The sequence below is a fragment of the Sphaerodactylus townsendi genome, linkage group LG03 (assembly GCF_021028975.2).
Source record: "Sphaerodactylus townsendi isolate TG3544 linkage group LG03, MPM_Stown_v2.3, whole genome shotgun sequence".
Lineage (NCBI taxonomy): Eukaryota > Metazoa > Chordata > Lepidosauria > Squamata > Sphaerodactylidae > Sphaerodactylus > Sphaerodactylus townsendi.
In genome coordinates, this window is record NC_059427.1 from 128,411,997 (window position 1) to 128,436,157 (window position 24,161).

A 24,161-nucleotide genomic window follows, 5' to 3' on the forward strand; every position below is an offset into this window, starting at 1 on the left:
GCCAGATGCTGGAGAAGAAAAGAAATTCCAACTATAGAAGATTGGTTAATTAAAGCACATGAGTTTAGAACGGCAGAGAAGCTAACATTTTATTTGGCTAAGGATAGCTTAGAACGCTATGATGATATATGGGAACCTCTATTGGAATATCTTGTAAAAATAGGCCTTACAGACTCAGATAATTAATAATGTCAGAAGGTACAAGTCCTATATCAACAGAATTTTATGTAAAACCTCTCTATGGATATAATCCACAACAATAATGTTTTGACTAAGTTTCTCTCCCTAGGGAAACTAGGTATAAGTAATAATATATGCTGTTTAAGACTGCTTTCACTTGTGGACAGATGTAATGTTGTATATTTACTTTTGTTTAAGACATGGCAAAGGTGAGGTCAACCTCGCTCAAACGTACACTTTTTTTGTTGGCTTATATATCCCTTTTTTTATAATACTGTAACAAGTTAAATAAAGATTAAATTTTTAAAAAAGGTTCCCGCCTCCCATATCTTTGAATTGTTTGATAAAATCTGGTGAGAAAGAGGGCTGGGAAACCTGGCCTGAATAATGCTGCACGTCATGACCTGGTGCAGACTTGATCTGTCAAACCTATGAACTCTACTTAAAAAAAATACCAACAACATTCTGCACCACTATCCCAAATTCTGTGGCAAGGAAAGTGCATTTTGAAACTTATGTAAATTATGTACACCAGGCACAAATATTTTCATTGGCCACTTCATTTATTTCACTTCTGCCAGCCAGAGGAAGGGTCAAGAAGCCATGCAGGAGATTGAAGCTACCCAGAAACTCCACTGAGCTTTGGATATCTCAGCAGACATTACCATCATACCTCCACACCTGTACTCACAGGGTCAGAGAACCCACAATCTGTGTGTGGATTAAATTAGCAATCACTGATCTTCCTGACTTTGGTCCCTCCACCAAGCAGCTGTTTCTCACCACAGAAAAGTTTTTTCCCAAGGAATATGGAACATGCCTGAACTGCCTGGGACCTGCCACACAGGTTGGGGAGTTGCAGTGGGAAGGGGAAGATGGTAAAATTGTGCTTCTGCAGAAGTCAAGATCCACTGACAGAAGAGGAACAAGGGTGCAATTTTGTCCCCTTCTCACTGCAGCCACCCAGCTTATGTGGTTATTACTCTATGGTTCCCACAGCCGCAGGAATAAAGTTTACTGTAGTCAGAAATTGATGCTAGGAAGACAAAGCAAAGAAGATTAGTGATCCTTACGTAGTCCTCAGACAGTCCATGTTCTAGATCCAACCCATAACGTCTAACCTAGATTTCCCTCACCCCCAGCTTTCCTAGCAGTTTTAAGTGTTACCACACAATCTTATGCCCTGCGACATCTCTTGAAAGAAGAATATAGGAACATTAATTAAATCAACAGAAGACTCATAAGACGATCATAAGCAAATCACCTTTCCCTAAATAGCTGATCATATTCCATGTTATAGATATGTAATTTGTTTTACCACTTCTGCGCATGCATGCGTATAGTAACTACTGTACATATAAACTGGAGATGGAAGGCAGTAACTGGCACTAACACTTCAACTACATTTTTCATTTATCACATAGTTAATTTCCATATGATTTTTTAGCCTGGTAAATAATCTGTCACAGGATTGTGACTATACACCTTTCCAACTATTATCTTTCTTTCAGTTTCTAAATCTATTCTCAGGGTGTAGATTAAAAAAACTATATCATGGGGGCAGTTATAGGAAGCAAAAGTCTCATCTTATTACTTGTTTGCAGGCCTATAGGGGCAGAAAATGACATAGGTGGCTTAGCCATCTGTGGCTGGCAATGCAGCTGGGTGACATTACCTGGGCCTCTGCAGCTTCTTTGGAGGTTCTAGCAGCGGAGCGCAGTTATCGTATACCCTTGACCGAAGAACGGTACACTCCTTCTATCTGGGATGGTCGTCCTCTTCCACCGAGTGTGCAGCTTCGGGAGGGACGCACATGGAGCGGTGAGGGAGGTAGGGGACACCCGCCTAGCCAGCCAGATCAGCCGAATTAACCCTGGCGATCAATGGGGTGACAGATGTCGCAGCCAGATCACCCTCACATCCAGCCTCTGCAGCAATACAGGCTAGCTGCATCATCCTAGCCTGGCCAACCAGTCGTAGCATGGCATAACGGAGGGTAGTGTTCAGGGTCCCTACTGTATGACTGGGCTCAACTGACCTCATGAATTTCCCCACGTGTCCCTCCCTTTACTCGCAATAGTTATGGATGCATTGTGCTTTGGACCTTGATTGTACAGTACGTTGTTGCATTATTCCCTCTTTTCTATCGCAACTGCATCCTGGCGGTATCAGGATGAGGCCAGAATCATTTTCAGAGAAAACACAGCCTGCCTGCCAGTTTCCTCCATCTTTGGGGATCCCCTTAAGGAATTTTGAGGTTAGGATTTGTAGGGGACAATCCTAGCTCAGGGCCTGTCATGCTCACTCTTAAGTGGCCAGGGTAGCCACTCGGTGGCTTGTACCCATGTGGAACCCTGCATCTTGCTATCCTACAGCACCCCCCAGCAGGCGGTCTGAGGATGGTCTGTTCACTGATACCACGGTCTGATGCTCAAAATGCTGCACTGAGGCTCTGTCAGCTGTGGCCAAAAAAAGGTTGTGACTATTCTGCTCCAACGAAGTGTCTATTGTTTCTTACATGTATTGTGGTTTTGCCTTCTTGTCTCCCCACCACTTTGGCGCTGGGTTCTCATGGGGAGATGGTTCTAAAAATCTGCAGAAAAGACAAAATTTGCAGAAAAATCTGAATTTTCAAAGTTTTTTTTTAAAAAGTTTTAAAATGGTGATATCTCAAGTGTTTACCCCAAGAGATCTTGGCAGCCATTTTAGATTATCTGAAATAATCTACTTAATTCAAGATTGCTGCTGCAGTTGCATTTTCAAATTTGATGTAAATTGAGGGTGAGGTATGGGCAGGCAGGAAAGACAAGAAATGGGGGCAGGGGGAGAGGAGCAAAGCCAAATAGAGGGAGGGAGGAAAGAAAAAATGGTACAAACAGGGAAACAGGGAAAGGAGAGAAGCTGCAGGGGCTATAAAGGGGAGCAAAAGCAAAGATAGCGTAGGCAAAGAACCTGTGGAGGGTAAGATCCTCATGAATCTTCATGGTTCCCCATTTGTGTGGTATAATACATAGTAGTGCGTGGAACTATTATTACTACAGTTATTCAAGGTGACTTCACTGTGTGCAGCCCCATGACACCCACCCATGACATTTTCAAGCCCAGCCTACTGAAATTGGGGCTTAGGATAATGAAGATCTCAGAACTCTATCCCCTTCAGTGTACTCTTGCTTCCTCACCATAAAATTTCTGGCTAAGGGGTTTCTTCCATTTATTGCTCATTTATGAAACGTGTGTTGTTCCCATTAAATCTCTATCAACAATCAAGTTATCCAATAGCGTTAACACCACACGGATCTCATTAGCCACTAGAAATATGAAAATGGGGTTAGGATTTTCAAGTGAAACCACAACATTAATTCATTGAACCTGATTTCTGTTTTGTGTGCATGGTAATTTAGATGGGGGTCCCCAACCTTACTAAGTTTGTGGATACCTTTGGAATTCTGACGGTGGGGAGGGGCACAGCCACAAAATGGCTACCACAAAATGCCTGCGAAGAACCTTGTGCTATAATAGCAGCTGCTGTTAAAAAAATCTGCATAGTCAATCAAAAATCTACAATGGCCATTCAGAAGGCCTGCTGGGCAAAAGCTATCTGGCCCCACCCACTTTCTAAAAGCACCAGATGGGCACTAGGAAATTTGTCAGCAGACACCACATTGGGGCATCCTGGCTTAGATCACAGAACAGATCATCTTGACAAATTTGGTGCAGATTCAAAACCTCAACTAAGCTGAGTTGGGGGGAATTTGGAAATTATGAAATTATGGAAAAAAAACTTTACAGTAAGAGTTGTTCAACAGTGGAATTGGCTGCCAAGGAAGAGGGTAAGCTTCCTTCTTAGGAAGTTTAAAGTAGTGGTTGGATGAACACATGCCAGGGATGCTCTAGGCTGATCCGCATTAAGCAGGGGGTTGGATTAGATGGCCTGTATTGCTCCTTCCAGTTCTATGATTCTAAGAGGTATACTTTTCTGCAGAGCCGTAGCGAGGGGAACTGTGCCCAAGGCCACACCTCCACCCGCCCCGCCACACCCCGGAACACCCCCAGGATGCCCTCACCACGACCCCGCACAGGCGTGCACACGGTGCAAGATGCTCCGCCCCACCCCATCCCCTGGGCGCTACGCCACTGCTTTTCTGAGAACAATGTCTATAGCCAAAGCTGAGCAAGCCTATTTTTTAAAAAAGTTCTAGAGTTTGGATCTTACATTTCTGTCTATGAGTCAGAAGGAATTAAGTACATATTTTACAATATGGCAGCTTGTAGCTGGCTTCTACCCACATCAGACTCAGCATTTGGTGATACAGTTAAAAGAATCTAACAGGACAAAATATAGTCTTGGTTGCAATGCATTACTGCTAGCTCAATTCATAGTGGTTACTTTCTGGCAAACACTCATAACCATGCTTCTGTGGCTGACACAATAATTTAACTACCACTGTCAGGCTCCAAAAATAACCTATACTTTTGCTGTATTTGCCCTGGGATATACCATTTGAAGTAAACACCCAGCTTCCAAATTTATTTGAAGAAAAATATCTGGTGGGAAAGTACCATATGTGGACCTCTGGTTTAAGGAGCCAAATGCCAAGCCTTGCCTCAAAATCACTATAGTCTTTTGTACACTTGATGTTCAAAATTTCTTGCACCCTATAAAGAGCCGCAGTCTTAGCCAATGGGCATCAGGGCCTTCTACCCTAGCCCCCTGCTTGGGGAAATGAAGTTAAGGTGTTAACGGAAAGTAGAATCCAGATAAAGGACACTGAAGGAACCAAGAGGAAACCCAGACGTGGACTTTCCTGGAAGGAGTCAGGAAAGAATAAAAGTCTCAAGCTTCAAGTTGTTCCCGTCAAGCAAGTACTTTGTTTGTCAGACGCTGGGAGGAGTTAGGGTCTTAATCAGAGGTGGGATCCAGCAGGTTCTCACCAGTTCCCGAGAGTAGGTTGCTAATTATTTGAGTTTGCTGAGAGGGGGTTACTACTTGCTTTTCCATTAGAAATTCCATTAGGTCCAAAAATAATAAAGTCCTGTTGTTTCCTATGTGGCTGGTTAGCAAAGGTAGAAAACGGGATAATTCTCCGTTGGGCTGTTTTAAAAACATGTTTTAGTAATATTGTAAAGTTCCTTGTTTAAGGAAAGTATCCTTCTTTTGATTTCTAGAAACAAAATTAAGTATTTGAAAGTATTAAGTATTTGACAGGCAGTCAATTAGAGGAGAAGTACCGGTAGTTGTTTCTGTTGGCAGTAGACGATAGGACTCGCTATAATGAGTTTAAATTATGGACAGAAAGATACCAGCTGGAAATTAGGAACTTTTTTTAACAGTGAGTTTTTTACAGTAACAGAGAAATTATTAATGCCCCGCCCCCGTTGTGCCCCACCCAGCCCCATTGGCGCTACGCCACTGTTTGAATCCCACCACCATGGGAACCTGTTACTAAAATGTTTGGATCCCACCACTGGTCTTAATCCTTCTATGCAATAAAACCTCTCTCTTTTTTTGAATGGTTACATCTTCTCCCATTCTGTTCTGGCTGAGTAAAGGGCACCTAGAATATTTGACTTGGGGAACAGAACAGTAGGAGTGATATTACAGCCTTCCAGCTTCTCTGGCACCTTAGACTAAAAACTAAACTGAACAGGGGCACTACTGGGTAATAACAGGAGGCTGCAAGGCTGTTGCCTCTAGGGGGCTTCTTAAAGGGACAGGGTCTAACTACAGTTCCCTCCCAAAGAAGGAACTACAGTTCCTTACAAAAGGAACAAAACCTATACTAGCAATAGGGACAACTGAGACTTAATAAAGAAAATAGTAAGAGCTTCTCTGGGGGCATGACAGGGAGCACCAACTGGCACTGCCTATGGCATTTCTAGCAATACCAGCCTCCAGGTGGGAACTGGGGATCCTCTGGAATTACAGCTCATCTCCATACTGCAGAGATCATTTCCCCTGAAAAAAATGGATGTTTTAGAGGATGGACTCCATGGCACTGTACCCTGCTGAGGACTCTGTCCTCCCCAGCCTGCATTCTCAAATCTCCTGGAGTTTCCAACCTTGGATCTGGCAACTCTACCCGCCCCCCCACACATCTTCCACCGATAACCAAGAGGGATATGGCAACCCCAGGCTCCACCTTCCAATGAAGGGGGGGGGGGTAGACTTCTCCTGCCACTACTTGCATCCATCTTGTCCAGGGATCAGACAGCCTACTCACAGAAACAGCCATTTGGTCATTCCCTAATCAGGGCTCAGGCAAGCAGCTTCTGGTGATATATCGAACCTCCCTCACATGGGGTGAGGACCACCTTGGTCCTGCCAGGGGGTGCTAGTGACTCTGGAGCCCCATCCTGGACTTTTGTCCAGTGCCCCAGAAACCTGAAGACCACCACTGCCTGAAAATGGCTGAAGTTCTGTTACTGGCTGCTCAAAGTTCATTCCTTGCCCTTTGATGATGTAGGAGGGCAGACTGGTTTCTATGACTACACTATGGGAGGTAGGGAACAGCATCGCCTTCAAACATACAATATCACGTACCCGTAAAGCTTGCCATTTTGCATGACTAATAAGGATAGGATGATCAGTAATTAAGAAAGTGCTTTCTTATTGCATATATTTGCAAACCCTTGTTTCTATTATTTTTATTACCTCCACTTCCCTTTATTTATTGGTTCCAACATACTCATGTGAAAATGCCTTATAACATGGTTGATACTGCCTGCTGTGACTAGCAGTGGCTCTCCAGGGACTCTTTTATATCACATGATCCTTTTAACTGGAGATGCCAGGGACTGGACATGTAGTGTTCCACTTAGAAAGCAGATGTTTTACCACTGCATTATGATCCCTTCCCTTCTCTTCTCATCTTTCTGTGTGGATTGGGTTGATGCTAGCCAGGAATGTTCCCCGCTCTGCTCCTTAGATGTTATTTCTGATCCATCTGAAGCCAAGTACCATATGACTGTATTTCCCGAGGTACACTGAGGCATGGCAGCTTGGACACATCAAAAGGAGCATCTGAGGTGCTGAGTGAGACAGAGGCTGCTTGGGGCAACAATAAGGCTTATATTGATGGACTCAATATGACTCCAGTTTCTTCTTTCTGTCCTTCCCTCCCTGCCTCCGGATTCTTGGTTCTTTTTCTACTTTTATGTTCCAGATATTGAAACAGCTACCCTGCCAGGTTTGTCCTTCAGGTACTAGAGAGGGTAGACAGGAGAAATAAGTCTTCTTACCCTTTTCTCTGCCAACAGGAAAACTGCCCGACTCTTTAGAGCCAGACATTTGGACTCATAATCTTGATGTTAATAAATAATAACGTACTTCACCTGGGACTTGTTCAGAAATTATCCCCCACCCCAGCCAACTATTTACAGATCAAATCCACATGGTCAAGTCTCCTCAAGATGCAGTGGGCTCTTTGAAAGACCTCATATTTACTGGTTTAACTGTGGCTCCCACACAGTAGAAAATTGACAGCAATGGAATGTACAGAAGCTGTTTTGTTTTTGCTGACAAAAACCCTGCACTTTCCAGGACTCCAGAAAACTGACTTCTCTTCATTGCATTATCCTCCCAGCCATGAGTAAAATCCTCTCTCTCTCACACACACACACACACGCACACACACACAGTCACGCTGTGTCAGATTAGCTCTGCATGAGCCAACTGTACACTCCCACTGGAACAAACTTCATGCCGCTTGTATAATTTGCAGCAATTGCGCTGGCTAACCACAAGAATTTGTTCTACAAAAGGTCTGCAAGGAGGTGGGCCATTTCTGCTTAATTCCCTCCAGGTGCCACTTAAATTCTTGCATCTCAAGATCAGCAGGTCCCTGGATTCCTTTCTAAATGCATGTGTACGCGTGCATGCACATCCTCTCTTTGATAGCTGCAAGAGCCTTCAATAAGCTGCATAAGGGGAAGTCACCCTCACTCTGTGACAAAGTGTTTAAATTCTTAGCTCATCCTAGATATTTAAGTGCACTGCTCACCCCTAAATGTCTCACCCCAGTGGTGGGATCCAAAAATTTTAATAACAGGTTCCGATGGTGGTGGGATTCAAACAGTGGCGCCACCACACACGCACACACCTCCAGTCCCTATTGGGCAGGGAGGTTCCTTTAGTAACCCCTTCTCGGCACTCAGAAAAAATTAGTAACCACTTCTAGAGAAGTGGTGAGAACTGGTTGGATCCCACCTCTGTCTTACCCCCTTCATTCCTCTAGACTTCTCAATGATGCACCTGACTGAGGGTGTAAAGAACTGGCCTTTTGAACCCTAAGAGCTGGGCTACACAAAAACACCACAGGTCTTGAAGATTTTTTTACAAATCAGTGTTTTTGTAATCATTAAATCAAATGCGTGTCATGTCTTGTCAATGTGCACAGATTATTTTCTTATAGCCCAAGCAGGTTACAACATAGCATTTTCTACTTGTGTTCTTTGGCAGTATTCCTCATTGTGATACTTGGTGTTTTATTTTCAAGTTTCTTTCTCAGTAATTTCTCCCTCTACATTTGCCTTTTTAACTTCCACAGATGACACTCAGATTGCTTTCCACGTAGTACGATAACCTTCATTTCCCCACAGCATCACTCCTTCATTTTTAGTTCCTTCTTCCTATTTCCATTGCTTTCCTTTCTATTTAGGCTCTGATTGACATTCTTCACACATAGTCTCCATCCCTAAAATCTGGAATTTCTGTTTCATTACACCAGAGGTTTACAGGGTTATGACAAATGATAGATCACTGCTTGGTGATCAGAATAACCAATGCTCAGAAAGTCATATCGATGGTGGTTGTGTGTGGTTGGTATGTGTTTTATTTGGAACTTTCAGAGGCTTCAGCCACTAGGTCTCAGTCTCTGGAGCTTGGCTAAATAGGCAAGGCTTTCACTTGTTTAGTAGGGAACTTTTTGAAAGGGAGTCTGCTTTCATCTGCTTCCTCAGGAAACAAAATGGTGGGCACAACTTTACAAACAGACAAGTTTTAACAAGTTTTACTAATAGCCATCTGGGGTAATATAAATTATCTTTTTTTCCCAAAGTTCTACGTTTGATATTGCAGGCAATAATGGTTTTGATGAAAGCGGCACTTCAATACAATTCTCTAACGCTAAAAGGGAATCGGCACCATTTTCCCCAGAAGAAGCAGGATCCTTTCATTTTTGCTGGGGAACACAGACCGAACTTTGTTCTTTGTGCCAAATGGAGTATAGTGGAGTTCCACAGGATTCTGTCCTAGGTCCTGTGCTATTCAATATTTTTACCAATGACTTGGATGATGGAATAGAGCGCATGCTAATCAAATTTGCAGATGACAGCAAATTAGGAGGGTAGCTAATACCCCAGAGGACAGGGTCAGAATTCAAAATAACCTGGACAGATTAGAGAGCTGGGCCAAAATTAACATAATGAATTTCAAGAGGGATAAATGTTAGATACTTCACTTAGGCAGAAAAAAATGACATGCATAGATATAGGATGGGTGACTTCCAGCTTGACAACAGTACATGTTAAAGGGATCTGGGGGTCTTAGTAGACCATGAACTGAACATGAGTCAGCAGTGTGATCTGGCAGCAAAGAAAGCCAATGCAATTCTGGGTTGCATCAATAAAAATATTGTGTCTCAATCAAGGGATGTAATAATATCCCTATTTTCTGTATTGGTCAGCACCTGGAATACTGTATCCAGTTCTGGGCACTACAATTCATGAGGGGCATTGAGAAGCTGGAACAGGTCCAGAGGATGATGACAAAAATGGTAAAAGATCTAGAATCCATGCCCTATGAGAAAAGATTTAGGGTATGTTTAGTCTAGAGAAGAGATGGTTAAGGGGTGACATGGTAGCCATGTTTAATTATCTGAAGGGATGTCATGTTAAAGAGGGAGCAAGCTTATTTTCTGCTACTCCAGAGACTAGGACAAGGAGTAATGGATTCAAGGTACAGAAAGAGATTTCATCTAAACATTAGGAAGAACTTCCTGATTGTAAGGGCTGTTCAACTGAAATACACTCCCTCCAAGTGTGATGGAGTCTCCTTCTTTGGGGGTTTTTTAAATAGAGGCTGCATGGCCATCTGTCAGGAGTGCTTTGATTGTATATTTCTGCATGGCAGGGGGTTGGACTCAATAGCCCTTGTGATTTCTTCCCACACTGTGATTCTATGCCCCTACTGCAATGTTTATTGATTGGCCCATCAACAAGTAGATGTTCTCACAGTTCCTTCTTTGCCCTTGCTGGCTGATAAACTCCTTTCCCAACAAGTCAGATTAACAAAACTGAGTGCAAAGGTTGTTTCCTACTTTTCATTTTCACCCTGGTACTACAAGGCGCCTGCCTTTTTGCATCAAACTCAGGGCTGACTGAGAGGCTGATCTTTCTGCTCACTGTAAAATTAGTCGGATTATCTAGTCCTCAAGAGCTGTAGTCACTACTGGGGGGAGGGGAAGGAGTAACAGTCACCAATGGAGCTGTCATGTGCATGAGCCTTGAGACCCAGTTGTATGGGAACGCAGCATTATGGAACAGAAGCAGAATTTTTCAAGGTGGGGTTTTGTGCCCTTAACAGATAAAAAACAAAAGTCAATTCAACAGTGAAATCTTTCTTCATCCGGATTTTCTCCACCTGTCGTGTGTTGATCTTGACACTATTAAGAAACCCAGAAAAATAGAATGCAAGGCTAAAAACTACTCACTAAACATCAGTACAATCACTTTTGCAATTATCTTCCAGGCTGGTCCCTAGAAAGCAATTGACATCTTTCCCTTTTCCATAGCTGTTCCATCCTGCTTCAGCTATTTTCATTCAAACTACTGAATTTTTCTAAGCCTCTTTGACCAGCAGATAAGCAGAACATGACGGCAAGTAAGAAGTGTGTCGTCTTCACATGAGACAGCATAACAGGGGAAATGTAGGTTTATAGCAAAATCCTGAAACAAAGCCATGTAATACCTTTTATTAAGATAATAAAAATAGTATAACTTAGTATGCAAACTTTTGAATTCTCCAAAATTCACCTGGTTTGATGTTCGAAACCAAAAGGCAGTGTGTGCACACTCTGTTTTGTGTGTTCTAACATCCAGCCTGGCGAAGACTTCTGGTAAACTTGAAAGCTTGCATACTTTATAACGCTATCTGGTTTAGGAAAAAAGTATTCTGTGGATTTTGTTTTTGATTTAGCCCAAAATCAGGTGCTTTTCCTTTTCCAGAGGACAGTTGAGGATAGATGTGTAAGTGCTGTTAGAACTAGAGCTACCTTTATGGCTGTTCTCACTGTTCTTGATCTCCTGAAAAGGTTTTGCTCCAAGGAGATGGGTCAGATACTACTGTAAAAAGTTTCTCACAGTGCATATTTCATATGAATATTTTCCTATTCCAAAAGAGATAAGGCGTCTAACTCTCAGAGGGCTGGAATAAAGCCACAGTTCCCTGCCCCCCAATCACAAGACTGATACAAAGAGAACATCAGCCGCTCTTTTAACCTAGGATAGCATTCCCCAGCTCATGCCGAATTATTTGTGCCGAGTGGCTGCCACAAACAGAAATGGACATCACAATGCTGTCTAAGGCTGATTCCGCATGGGCCAAAAACAGCAGTGTGAAAACAGTGTGAAAATGGTGTAAAAAGGCTTAAAATGGTATAAAAGGGTTTATACTGTTTTCACACCATTTTCACACCGCTGCTTTTGGCCCATGCGGAATCAGCCGAAGTGGCAAGTTTGTCTCAGTGGTGTAAGGTTCTTAATGAAAGAAAATCATCATAATTTCTGCCCAGTGCTTCCTGAATGTTGAATCTAGGGTGAACCCATACTTTGTAGAGGGTTGCAAACTGTCCAGAAATACTGCACCTTCAACAGCTGCTTGATCCAGAGTAAGATTTAAATAGAAGTCATTTTGGGGTTTTGATAACTCTACCTACCTGATACAATACTCTTTTACTCCCTGCCTGGAAGCTGTCCCACCCAGTCTGGGGCTTTTGAGGGCAACTGGGGAAGCTGATGTTGTCAGAGTCTTCCTGTCTTGTTAGGGGCATGTGCTGGTGCTTCGTGCGTGAATAATTAAGCCTACCTCATTTCCAATTGCTTTGCAATATTAAAAACTAATTGCCACCAGCCCCTCTTGTCACGGCTACCTGATGAAATGTCCTTTTTATTGATCCGAGCTTCTCACTGCTGCCGTTATTCAACTGCATACACCTTGCTTACAAGGGGCCTCATTTGTCTTGATCACTGCACCAATTGTGTTGTTCTGCTGGGAACTATACCCACTCACCCCAGCCCAAAAGAATAACCACTACCTCTCTCAGGGTTTTATAGAACAGGGTGGATCTGCTCTCTCCCATCTGCAGGGAGAAAACACCTGCTACAGGAAGCAACCAAATTCTGTGCTTGCATGCTGTTGGCATCTTTCCCATAACCACAATGATACAGTGGCCAGATTTTTTTTTTCTGGCAGAGCTTTTATGCTTTTTACAGCAACATGATAAATTGAAAAGGAGCTTTCCACATCATGGCAATGCAGATATGGGGGAAATATCTGATTTGGAATTTGTCAAGGAGCTGGCCATAAGAGCCCTGCCACAAACGCAGAGGCAATCTACTGCCCGTGCCAGACGTCTGTTGAGGGAGCTCCTGCACCAATGGGTATGTGTGTGAATTATAGCTGCCTCTAGGCCTTTCAGAGAGTAGTGTGGTGCCAAACTGCAAGAGGAGGTTCACAGTGTAGCTTGCTGATCAAGCAACAGAAGCCGTCATCACAGCTTCACCTGTCTGTTCCCTTTCTGAGTTGGTTTGTCTGCCCTTTTTTCTCCTGTGTGTTGTAGGGAACAGGAGACTGGCAAGCTGTGTCTCACAGAAAGGGGGAAAGATGTGCAGACCAGGAGAGAGAGAGAGAGAGAGAGAGAGAGAGAGAGAGAGAGAGAGAGAGAGGCCGTTTCCGCACGGCCCCCGAGGCGCCCCCACGCCAGCAAGAATTCTGCCGGAGTGGGGGCGGAGGCCGTTCACACACAAGCATGCGTGCGGCCTCAGGGGAGGCCGGCGGAGGACACGGCGGCTCCGCATGGAGCCGCCTCTGCCCCCTTCCCCATCCCACTCACCTTGTCCCCGTTGTCGGCCTGCTGGCCTCTGAAGCCCCGCCCACGCTGCCCTCCGACCTCCAGGGGTCGGAGGACAGTGAGGGAGGGGCTTCAGAGGCCAGCAGGCCGACGATGGGGACAAGGTGAGTGGGACGGGGAAGGGAAACAGCGTGTTCCCGGCGGTGCTGTTCGCACCGCGCCGCCGGGAACACGCTGTTGCGGCAAAAACAACCCTTTAAAGGGGGAGGGGAAGCGCAGTCAGGTCGGCGCTGCAGCAGCGCCGCCTGTGCAAATGGCTCCCTGGGTACGGCGTTTTTCCCGTCCCCAGGGCGCCATAAAAAGGCCGTGCGGAAACGGCCAGAGAGAGAGAGAGAGAGAGAGAGTGCTGAAGACCCTGAGACACAATATTCTGGGTTTCAGTTTGGCAATCCAGCCTCATACCCTCTTACATATAAGTGTCTTGAAGGATTTCTCCTAATCTCAGCAACTATTAGTGCTGTGCAAAGAGGTGGGCAAAGCTTCTGCCTCTCCCTTAAAACACCCAGACCTGCCTGCTGGGCCTCCCAAGTTCTTTCTCTTGTTGCCTTGTCCATTTTTTCTCCTCAATGTGAAATGTAAACCTGGAGTATTGTTTGTAACAGTACATTGGAGCAGCATAGGAGATTAAACAAAGGGTCTACTGAGGAAACAAAGGTGGAGGTTGGTACAGAGCTGGGTATGCTCTACCATGCACTGAAATATTTCTACCTCCTTTAGGCAAGATTTTGGGATTGTTCTCTGGCAAACCTAGGTATACACAGACATTTTGAAACTCTGCTTTGCACTAAATCTACAGAAGTTTATTGGTTTTGGGTATTTGTCTTTCTACTTACCTGTGGCGGCCACCTAAGATGCTGACCCAGCTTCTTTGGGTGGGTATTGGGGCCTTCATGCAACCACACTGAATGCTCTGTGTTTTCATGTTGCTGAACCTGCCTCTTACCTGGTAACTGCTCTTTTCCCTCCATTTTCATGGGTACTAGGGCTTTGGATGGGCTATAAGACTGAGTTAACGGTTTTTTTTAAAGAACTGAGATGGCAGGAAGTAACACAACCAACTAGAAGTAAGAAACTAAGCTAGAAGTAAGCTAGAAGTAAGAAACACAACCAACGGAATCTGCTTTGTTTTGAAAGCCTCTAAAGCAGTGATGGTGAACCTATGGCACGGGTGCCAAAGGTGGCACTCGGAGCCCTCTCTGTGGGCACGCACACACAGAGTTCGTCATGTGGGTAGTGGAAAATCACCCCCCCACACACACACACATCTAGGCTGGCCTGGGCCACTGAGCACGATGTGCAAGCACTGCGGTGAGCAGGGAGGACTTGGCTGGGGGGCCTGGTGCCTGTGCTCCAGGTGACTGCTGCCCGAGGGAGGGGGGGTGCAGAGGAGGCAGAGATGCTAGAGAGGCACAGAGCGGTGCATGCAGGACTTGCTGGAGGCTAGAGCAGGCTGGCCCCTGCTTGAGCAGGTGGGGCGGAGGAAGAGGGAGCCAACCGTTTTTTTCTAAACTAAAACCTCAGCATTCAGGTTAAATTGCCGGGTTGGCACTTTGCGATAAATAAGTGGGGTTTGGGTTGCAATTTGGGCACTCGGTCTCAAAAAGGTTAGCCATCACTGCTCTAAAGAAAACTAGAGGCTTGTTTCAAAGCAGGCAAGTACCTATTCTTGTCTGGGTTGCAAAATTATCCCATAATTATTATCTCCATAATACGTAATCTGAACAGTGTCACATGACAGCATCAGACATATGACAAGGCTACTGTGCTTTCAGTCAGCTAGTTACCAGAAAGGAGGCTGGTCGCAGAGCCAGGCTCCTTCCCACAACCTTCTTTCAGGGGAATCCAAGTGTAAATAAATGCTCAATGTGGAAACTGATCCCCTAAATTCAACATTAATTGGGACTGCAACCAAAAAGCTGAGGAAAAAAATCCTTCACTTTTTTGGCTTGCCTACAAGTTCCCTTTCTGCTTAGAAGAGAATGGCAGTGCAGATGGGAAGGGCTTCTTTCAGCAAAGAAGCTAACAGTTCAATGCCATGAGGAGTTTGGGGTCTGCAACCTGTGGCTCTCCAGATGTTCATGGACTACAAATCCCATCAGCCCCTGCCATTGGCCATGCTGGCAGGGGCTGATGGGAATTGTAGTTCATGAGCATCTGGAGAGCCACAGGTTGCAGACCCCTTTAGTCTAAACTCACAATGCCATTTAATGTCTGTGTGAGTGTAACTCCGCATAGGATAGTACTATAAAGATCGCTTACTGCAGTTGAGGCAAAGTTCCCAATTCTAACTGGAAATTTCTGGAGATTTGAGGACATATCCTGGGGAGGGCAGAATCTGGGGCGGGGAGGCCAGTGGGAATGGGATTCCATAGAATTCACCCACCCACTGAAGCTGCTAATCCCTCCAGAGAAATGAAGCTCTGCAGACCTGAGATGTAATTCTAGGAGAACTTCAGACCCCCCCCCCCTTTTGTTTGGTCATCCTAAACTTTTACCTGTAATCTCTGGGAACCACCAACAAGAGCAATTGTTATGAACAACAAAAATGGTAGCTTCTAAATTAAAGAAATGTGAGGACTTAACTTTGGGTCTAAATACAGAGGATGTGATAGTAGAAGTGTTTACAATTTGGTAGAAGGAAGAGATTTCCCTTTCCTACACTTAGGTTGCTATTTTTTCTGGTCAGGCTCCTGTGTTTCTAATAACTATTAAAAGCTGTCTCCAGTGTAGACATTCAACAGGTGAATCTTTTCTTTAAGGGGACAGGGATTTACCAGAACAGGCTTCTTTTGAACTGACCTCTATATACAAAGATAATGGTAGCTAAGCAGGGACATAGGTATAGATTTTTTAATGGGGTGGGTTTGGGGGCGGAGCCATGCCCCCACCCACCCCTGGGGGCGCAGCCACACTCCCCAGACTCCCCTGCCCCACCCGCCCCCCACCAGCAGTCGGCAGTCCCTTCTGCCCTCCCCTCCGGGCAGAGGCGTAGCTAGGGAAAATGGATCCTGGTGCAAAATCTGAGTTTTGCACCCCACCCCCACATGGGCAGCCGCTGTGATGCTGGAATCCCAAACAGCATCATTTCAAATGGTGTTTCAACTAGGGAGCCCAGATTCTCCTTTTAAATTCACCTTAAAGGGAGAATCTGGGATCCCCAGATAAAACAACATTGAAAGTGATTCTGTTTTGTGGTGGATTATCACCCACCCTGAACAGCATCACTTTCAATGTTTAAACTGGGGACCTCAGATTCTCCCTTTAAATCCATGCCAAAGGGGGTGGATTTAAAAGGAGAATCTGGGGAAATTTGGGGGATGCCTGCTGTCAGGGTTGCAATTGTTAAGCTAGCAGCATCAAACTTTCAGGGTATCTTTAGAAGACTCTGCTGATGACACCACCCATGTTTGGTGAAGTTTGGTTCTGGAGGTCCAAAGTTATGGCCCCTTAAAGGTTTAACCCCCATCTCCCATTAGCTCCCATTGGAAACAATGGGAGATGGGGCACCCCCTTTGGGAGTCCATAACTTTGGACTCCCTGAACCAAACCTCACCAAACCTGGGTGGTATCATCAGGAGAGTCTCCCAAAAAAATTCCTGAAATTTTGGTGCTGCTAGCCTAAAAGCTGCGCCCCCTGCAAGCCAAAAACAGGAAAAAAACACTTTAAAATACAAAAACACCCACAAGCAGGGTGCGGAGCTTCGGACATGTAATGGGTGTGTGTGTTTTAAACCAGGAACTCCCCCCTTACCTACGTCCTTGCAGCTAAGAATATACTTCTTCAGTGACCAATCTGAAGGGGTTTAAATCACAGATAGACATCAGCTGTAGGACCCAGTACTGTGGCCCAGTAGTATGGCCACATTAGAAATCTCCTCATGCACATGGGGGAAAAAAATCAATTTTCTTCCTGTAGAGTTCATTATGATAGTGAAAAGGGCTGTACTATACAATACCTGATGCGAGGTCCATTTGCAATCCTGGTTGTGAAGGAATTCTAAAAGGTCTAGAATTCCAGCCCTTTCCGAGCCAGATAACACCGCTTGGGAAAAGGCCCAGAAAATTAATTCGAACGATTTTCATTAAGCTGAAGTCAGGAAGATGGCAAACAGGCCATAGAGACTGCAGAAGCATGACAGGCTTACTCAGGGTCCAATCTGTCAGTAAGTATTGCAAGTTTCCAATGCTAGTCAGACTAGATCTAGAGGGAGGAGACCTTTCTGTACCATCTCTGCTGTGGGGATTGTTGGATGACCTCTGGTCTTAATCGGATTATCAAACATCAGAGGATATACAAAAACAAATCCCACTCCAGGAAAGCTAACCCCTACATACTAGTGTGTGAAGTTTGCATTTCACATGCAGGACGTTCAGCTCCATATACGGGACAAATGGCATGTGCCCTATCTATTAGGAGGAGAATGAAAGTTAGATTAAGTGGATGTCATTTAATCTACGTCACGTGAAAGCTCTGTCTCCTGTTTTTCGCATCCTGTTTAGGGATCCCTGTGCCTGGTATAGGTAGAATGTGACTCGTCAAGTTGAAAACACCTAAGCAGTCATGTAGAGCAGTCCACCAGGAACGCCACAAACCCATTTTTGCTGCATTACAGGACTGCAAAAAATGGGTTGTAAAGCACAATGTCGAGTCACAATGCAAAGCTGATGGGCTGCGTTCATCTTGGGTGAGCCACACTTTGTGTGGGCTGACTGGTGCCGTTCTTGTAGGAAGCATTCCTCGAACATTTTTTTAAAAGTCCATTGCATCTCATCCGACAGCTCCACCTGCTATTGTACTATCGGTCCACTTTGGCTGGAGAGACCCTTGGAAATCCACGGAGGGATAATGGCAGCTTCCAATTCTACTCACACAAAAGACAAATCAACTTTAGCACCATCTCCGCATCTGTGCACGTAGCTTCGTGCAGCTGAAGTTACATGTCACTCCCACCAGGGACCTTCTCAGCATATGATGGACCCCAAGGCCCCGAACACATCTCTTGAACACATCCTGTGGATGTGATGCATGCCCACAATTGGATGGATGTGGCCTTGGGCATATTCCATTCAACCATTCTGCCTAGAGACATTCCTTCTGTGAAGCGGCACCTTATGCTACCTTCTGCCCACAGGAGCCCCATCCTCCCCCATGAAGACCACAAGGCAAGATCCTGATTTTATAATAATATATATAATCTTCTCTTTAACAGGAGCATATTAACATCCGCAGACATTGTCAGAATAATTATCATTAGAATAACAATAATAATAATAATAATTAATAATAATAACAATAAAAAAGAGTAGGAGAGGTGGGGTGAGGTGAGTCTATAGTACACAGTCCTGTGAGGAGGCCAGCTTAGCCTTTTGGAGGCCGCGCTGCCCTATCATTCAAGTGCCTCCTTCTGTATTTACACGCTTGCCTGGCGTCCACACCCCCAGCTAAGCTGGGAGGAAAACAGTGCATTGAACACAAAATAAAACCCATCAAATAGCCCTCCCTTCCCGCCCCCTAAAACCTGCCTTTTTTTGTCTTGCCTGTTCCTTTTCCATAAAACTTCCCATCAGAAATACATTATTTACACACGAAATAAATAGAGCGGTAACCTGATTTGTGTTTGGCCTGTGGCAAACAGTCAGAGGTACTAGGGAAAGTATGGCTTGGATTCAAATCTGTACAGAGCCGTGTGGGGAGCCGGGATCAGCCTGCAACCCCGGGCATGGCAAAGCCGGGCACCTTGCATATTTTAGGGCCTTGCATCCAATTGCCAGGAAACACTGTGAGGAGAGACTGGCCCCTTCTACTGTCCTTTGGCCCTCCTGCCTCCCCCAGCCGTTTTCTGGCCCTGGAGCAGTGGTTGTGTCCCCGCAGTTTCAGCACAAGATAGGCACGCCATCTGCAGTCACAAGCCGGCCTGTCGTGGGGTCATAACTCCCTGCCAGGTAGTAGAGGTCTTGCCGGTCCTGGTATTTCTTGCTGCGGGTGAGCTGCTCGTAGTGTTCGCGTTCAACCACCTGGCATTTGTGCGAGATGGTCTGGACGTCATTCTCATCTTCATGGCACGACTGGTACAAGGCATTCTGTGGGAAGAGAAAAGGTCAGGATGGAATCCAGGCATTGTGGTTAAGAACGAGAGGGCTGACATAAGACCTGGGCTCCAGCCCTGGAGGACGAGGCCTGTGTAAAGGCTCGCCTGCCGCGTGCACTCAGCACAGTGGAGGTTTACCACATTTCAGCTCAAAGTAACCCTGAGGTGTGGAGAAGAGGGTGAGAAAGTCCTGAAACCCACTCGTTGACTCCTTCCCACTATGGAAACCGTGAAATGTGTCTGACCGCTGCTCTTGGCTACTACTTTTCTTTAACATTGCACACACCACTGAAGGTGGAAGAAACAACAACATATGTAGGAGAGGAACAGCAGAGCTTGGAGGGCTTGCTGCAGAAGGTCTAAAGGCCCGATAGGCCTTCTGAGCCTCCTATTGACAGACAGAATGTGTATTACAGACTCATCTCTTACGGCCATCCAAAAACCAGAGTTTGGCAGCGGCCCATTAACTTTTATTGCACCTTTCTGCAGTTCTCTGGTTTGTTCCTTCCCCTGTTTGGGGGACCCTGGGTCTGTCTCCCCACCCATCTCCTTATCTCTGCTCTTCTCCATCTCACTCTAGCTCGGTTCGCTCTGGCTTGCCTTGCCCACTTTCAGGCCTAACTGCTCACCTTGCCATCGCTATGTCGCTTGCCCAGCTTGGTCTCCTCAGGGTGGTAGAACCATTTGACTTTGACAACCATGTTGCTGCCCCAGGATTCCCACATGCTCTCGATGCGGCCAATGTACGGCAGGTGAGGTCGCCCAGCGGACAGGAAGACAGCACAGTCACCGATGCGCAGAGTCTCCTTCCCCCGTATAATTGCCTTGTAGAACAATTTCCGTGCTTTCCCCTTCATGCCACGACGCTGCAAGGGAAGGACAGAAAATGCTTAGTAAACGAAGGAGAATCTGCCTTTTTCTCTGCAAGGTCTCTGTGGTTTACAAAGTTATTCCTAACTTTCCCAACAGATATCTTGTGAGCAAAGTGGGGTTGAGAGAATTCAGAGAAAACTGTGATTAGCCCAAAGCTGTCCAGCAGGCTTCGTGTACAAGAGTGAGAAACAAATCCAGTTCACCAGATAAGAATCCACTGCTCATGTGGAGGAGTGGGGAATCAAACTCAGTTCTCCATATTACAGTCCACCATTCTTAACTAGTACACCCTTCTGGCTGCATGAGACACACAGGGTCGTCCTTCTTCCTGTGGCATAGTGTTTAAGAGCAAGTGCATTCTAATCTGGAGCAACCGGGTTTGAATCCCCGCTCTGCCGCTTGAGCTGTGGAGGCTTATCTGGGGAATTCAGATTAGCCTGTGCACTCCCACACACGCCAGCTGGGTGACCTTGGGCTAGTCACAGCTTTTCTGAGCTCTCTCAGCCCCACCCACTTCACAGGGTGTTTGTTGTGAGGGGGGAAGGGCAAGGAGATTGTACGCCCCTTTGAGTCTCCTACAGGAGAGAAAGGGGGGATATAAATCCAAACTCTTCTTCTTCCTCTCTCCAAGCCCCTGGGAAGTTACCCTAGGGATTCTGATGGGTCACCAAAGCCCCCTGATTGTCAACAGGCAGTCCAGAACCTATAACAACGCAGCGTGACTGGGGACCATTAAGTAGCAAAAGCTACCTCTGCTCTATAACACACGCACGCGCACGCGCACGCGCGCACACACACACACACACCGGAAAAGCTGTCTTCCACTTGCCATTCATGGGAGGATGCCACTAAACAGGCCCCTACTAAGATCTCACCTCGGTAGGAACATTTACAGAATCTGGCAATTGTTACAGAATGTAAAATATCTCATTAAATGCCAGTTACTAAAGTATAGCAACTCCAGCCTGCCTAGAGGCTGAAATGACCCTTTATATTTTCTAGCAAACTTCAATCCTAATGTTGTGTGAATTTAGTAGTCTTGCCTTCCCACCAGCTGAGAGACAGACATTTTGCCTTTGTAATCTAAACACATGTGAAGTTGCCTTCGAATGAATCAAACCATTGAACTATCAAGGTCAGCATGGCCCCTACGCAGAAGCTCTCCAGAGTCCCAGGTCTTTCACATCATCTGCCACCTGGTCCTTTTAAACTGGAAATGCCAAGGATTGAACCTGGCACCTTCCGCATGCAAAGCAGAGGCTCTTTGATTGAGCCTCCCCTCCGCAACATGTTTTTGTTATTAATGCGACCTGCTCCTGAGTAAACACACGCCGGACTGCAGTAATAACATTCTAATTAGTTAGGATGAGATCAGTGTAAAAAACAGGAATTCGCCGTTGTTTTGTCACAAAACAGAGGAAAGGAAATGGGATCTTTCCATTCAGGATATTTACAGAAAAGGAGTCTGAAGAGGGGAGACCTCCTAGCTTTCTGTCAAAACTCAGAAAAGACTGCAGTCAATAATCACACGTATGAATCACTTCCTCCCATCTCCACTAGTCGCTCCTCTCCTGTGGCCCTCCGTCACAACAGCTCGAGTCAAAAATCTTCCAGCTCCTCTTTCGACAACGCAATGTTTACAGAAGCCAACTCAATCAACTCTTATGGAGAATTTGCTTTTGAAAAATAAGGCCAGTTCTACAGGTTCTGGTTGTCTCATGGTTCCCCTACCTGAGTGGGATTCCCAGACCACTTCCAGAGCTGGCGTGCGGGTAGGAAAGCAGAGATCTTTGGCCGGTTTTCCACTGAGGGTAGCCGCTGCCGGCGGGAGAACTCTTTGGCTTTAGAGAAGCTCAGCGCCTCCTTGCGCCGAAGTTTGCCCTTGGCACCAGCACCAAAGCACCTCTGGAGAGTGCCACCCTTGGAGCGCAGGGCTTCGGACTGAGCCAGCAGGGCTGGCACAGGGTGCGTAAGACAGGTCTGTAGGAGCAACGTGGAGTCCTCATCGTCAGAGCTATAGGACGAGTCCTCGTTATCAGATGAGCAGAGACTAGAGGTGGAGCCAGAGCCAGAGCTGGAGGAAGTGGAGGATCCAGACGAAGAGGAAGAGACAGAAAGGCGTGTCAGGAAGCGGGAGGGAACGCTGCCTCTTAGGTCATCCACCTCTTCGTCTTCATCCATGTCTGAGTAGGAGCTATGACAGTCGCTGTCACAGTGCAGCCCGTACTCCGTTTGCCCCGTGTACTTGCGTAGTGCCAGCCCCATAGGCAAAGCACTCTTCTTCTCCTTGATCCCCAAGGCAGGGTGGGAGTAGCCGTGGCCGGAAAGTGACCCAAAGTCCTTGTCACTCATCAGCAAGGCCTTGCAGTTTTTGTTCTTGGGTGATGTCACACCCTCATGGTCCAGCTTGATCAGATACTCGCCCCCCACTTTCCGGCGTCCTCCTTTGCCCAGCTCAGCATCCAACCGTTCAGCCTTCTTGGCACGCAGGAGCTTCTGGGCCCCAGGCAGAACGAGACCAGCACTTCCAAAAGCTGAGTAAGAGTTGGCGATGCGGCTGAATGAGTCTGAGCCAAAGCCGTTGCCAAAAACGGGGGCTGCCATGTTGTGCATGGGGAAGAGCGCCTCTTTGGCCCGCAGCTTCTTGCTGCTGCCGTTGAGCTGGAAGAGGTTCTGCCGCATCGCCGTGCTCTTGCTGGACGCCTTTCGCTTGGTCTGGGCCACAGCTGACCAGCTCAACAAAGCGCTGGCACGACGGCCCAGGAAGTTCTCTCCAAGCAGCGCTTTTGAACTTGAGTGCAGCAAGTCAGATTTACCTGGCAGGAAAGGACAGAGTCAGATCAATACTGGCTATCAGCTCTACTAAATAACTAGATCAAAACAGATCTCATGCCCATCCTCAGGTCACTGTGTTTTCACTTCTGGCTGTCAGGATCTGATCAAACAGGCGAGCAAGGACAGACAGTACTGATGACCCAGCTTTCCCTTCCTGCAACTTTAGACCTGCTCCCTCTCCTCAATGAATCACATTTATTTTGTACAAGACTTAGACTCCACTCAACTTAATCCCAAAGCTGAAGATGTTACATTTGCTGAGAAAGTTTTGAAAGGAAAATGCCTCCGTTTTTTTGAAGATGCTGATTCAGAGGCCCCTTCCACACATGAGGAATAATGCACTTTCAATTGACGTCCAATGCCCTCTGCAGCTGGATTTTACTGGGCGGAATAGCAAAATCCACAAAGCAAACAATTGTGAATCCACACAGCCTGGAAAACCCACCAGAACCAGTTAAATCAGGCCGTGAAAGCCTTCGACAATAAATTGTGAAAGTGGATTGAAAGTGCATTATTCTGCCTGTGCAGAAGGGGCCAGACATGCAAATTAAAACATTCTCCCGCTGACTGCCATCAAAGGTGTGCTGTTGCTGCTATGGTGGAAAGTGTGGTCAAGTCACAGCCAGCCCATAGTAAACCCACAGAGTTTTGAAGGTAAGAGATGAACCCAGGTGGTTTGTCACTGCCTGCCTCTGTGCTGGAGTTTCTGAGTGGTCTCCCATCCAAGCATTAATCAGAGCTGACCCTACTTAGCTGCTGAGATTTGATGAGGCTGAGCTAGCTTAGACCAGCTGCAGCTTTTCAAAATGGTGAGGTGAGGAAAAACACCGGTATAAAAAAAGAACAAGCGTTAAGTAGATGGCAAGCCAAGTAAACTTGGTGCTCCAACGTTATCAAATATTCCTGCAGGATTTCCTGCCCACAGTCGCAGACTAGGAAGAGTCAGGGAGTGCCAACTGCCACTTCTGAAGAGGGTCCCAAGAGCAGCCGCTCCCTCAGCCTTCCACGGCAAAGCCCACCAGCATGGCAGGATCTGAACACCTATTCCACGGTGTGG

At 46.1% G+C, this 24,161-nt stretch overlaps 1 protein-coding gene across 8 annotated transcripts in view; it reads right to left on the reverse strand.

Moving 5' to 3' along the window:
• Positions 1–18,479: 18,479 nt before the first annotated feature.
• The window catches only part of BAHCC1 (BAH domain and coiled-coil containing 1), a 118,721-nt gene continuing 113,039 nt past the window's right edge, over positions 18,480–24,161 (reverse strand). For all 8 annotated transcript variants that reach the window (XM_048492184.1, XM_048492185.1, XM_048492183.1 and 5 more), the window contains 3 exons: positions 22,001–23,085; positions 20,026–20,262; positions 18,480–19,388 (listed from right to left, as the gene is read on the reverse strand). In XM_048492184.1, the coding sequence (XP_048348141.1) occupies positions 19,182–19,388; positions 20,026–20,262; positions 22,001–23,085 (1,529 nt within the window). In that variant the 3' untranslated portion in view covers positions 18,480–19,181. The remainder of the gene's footprint in view (positions 19,389–20,025; positions 20,263–22,000; positions 23,086–24,161) is intronic.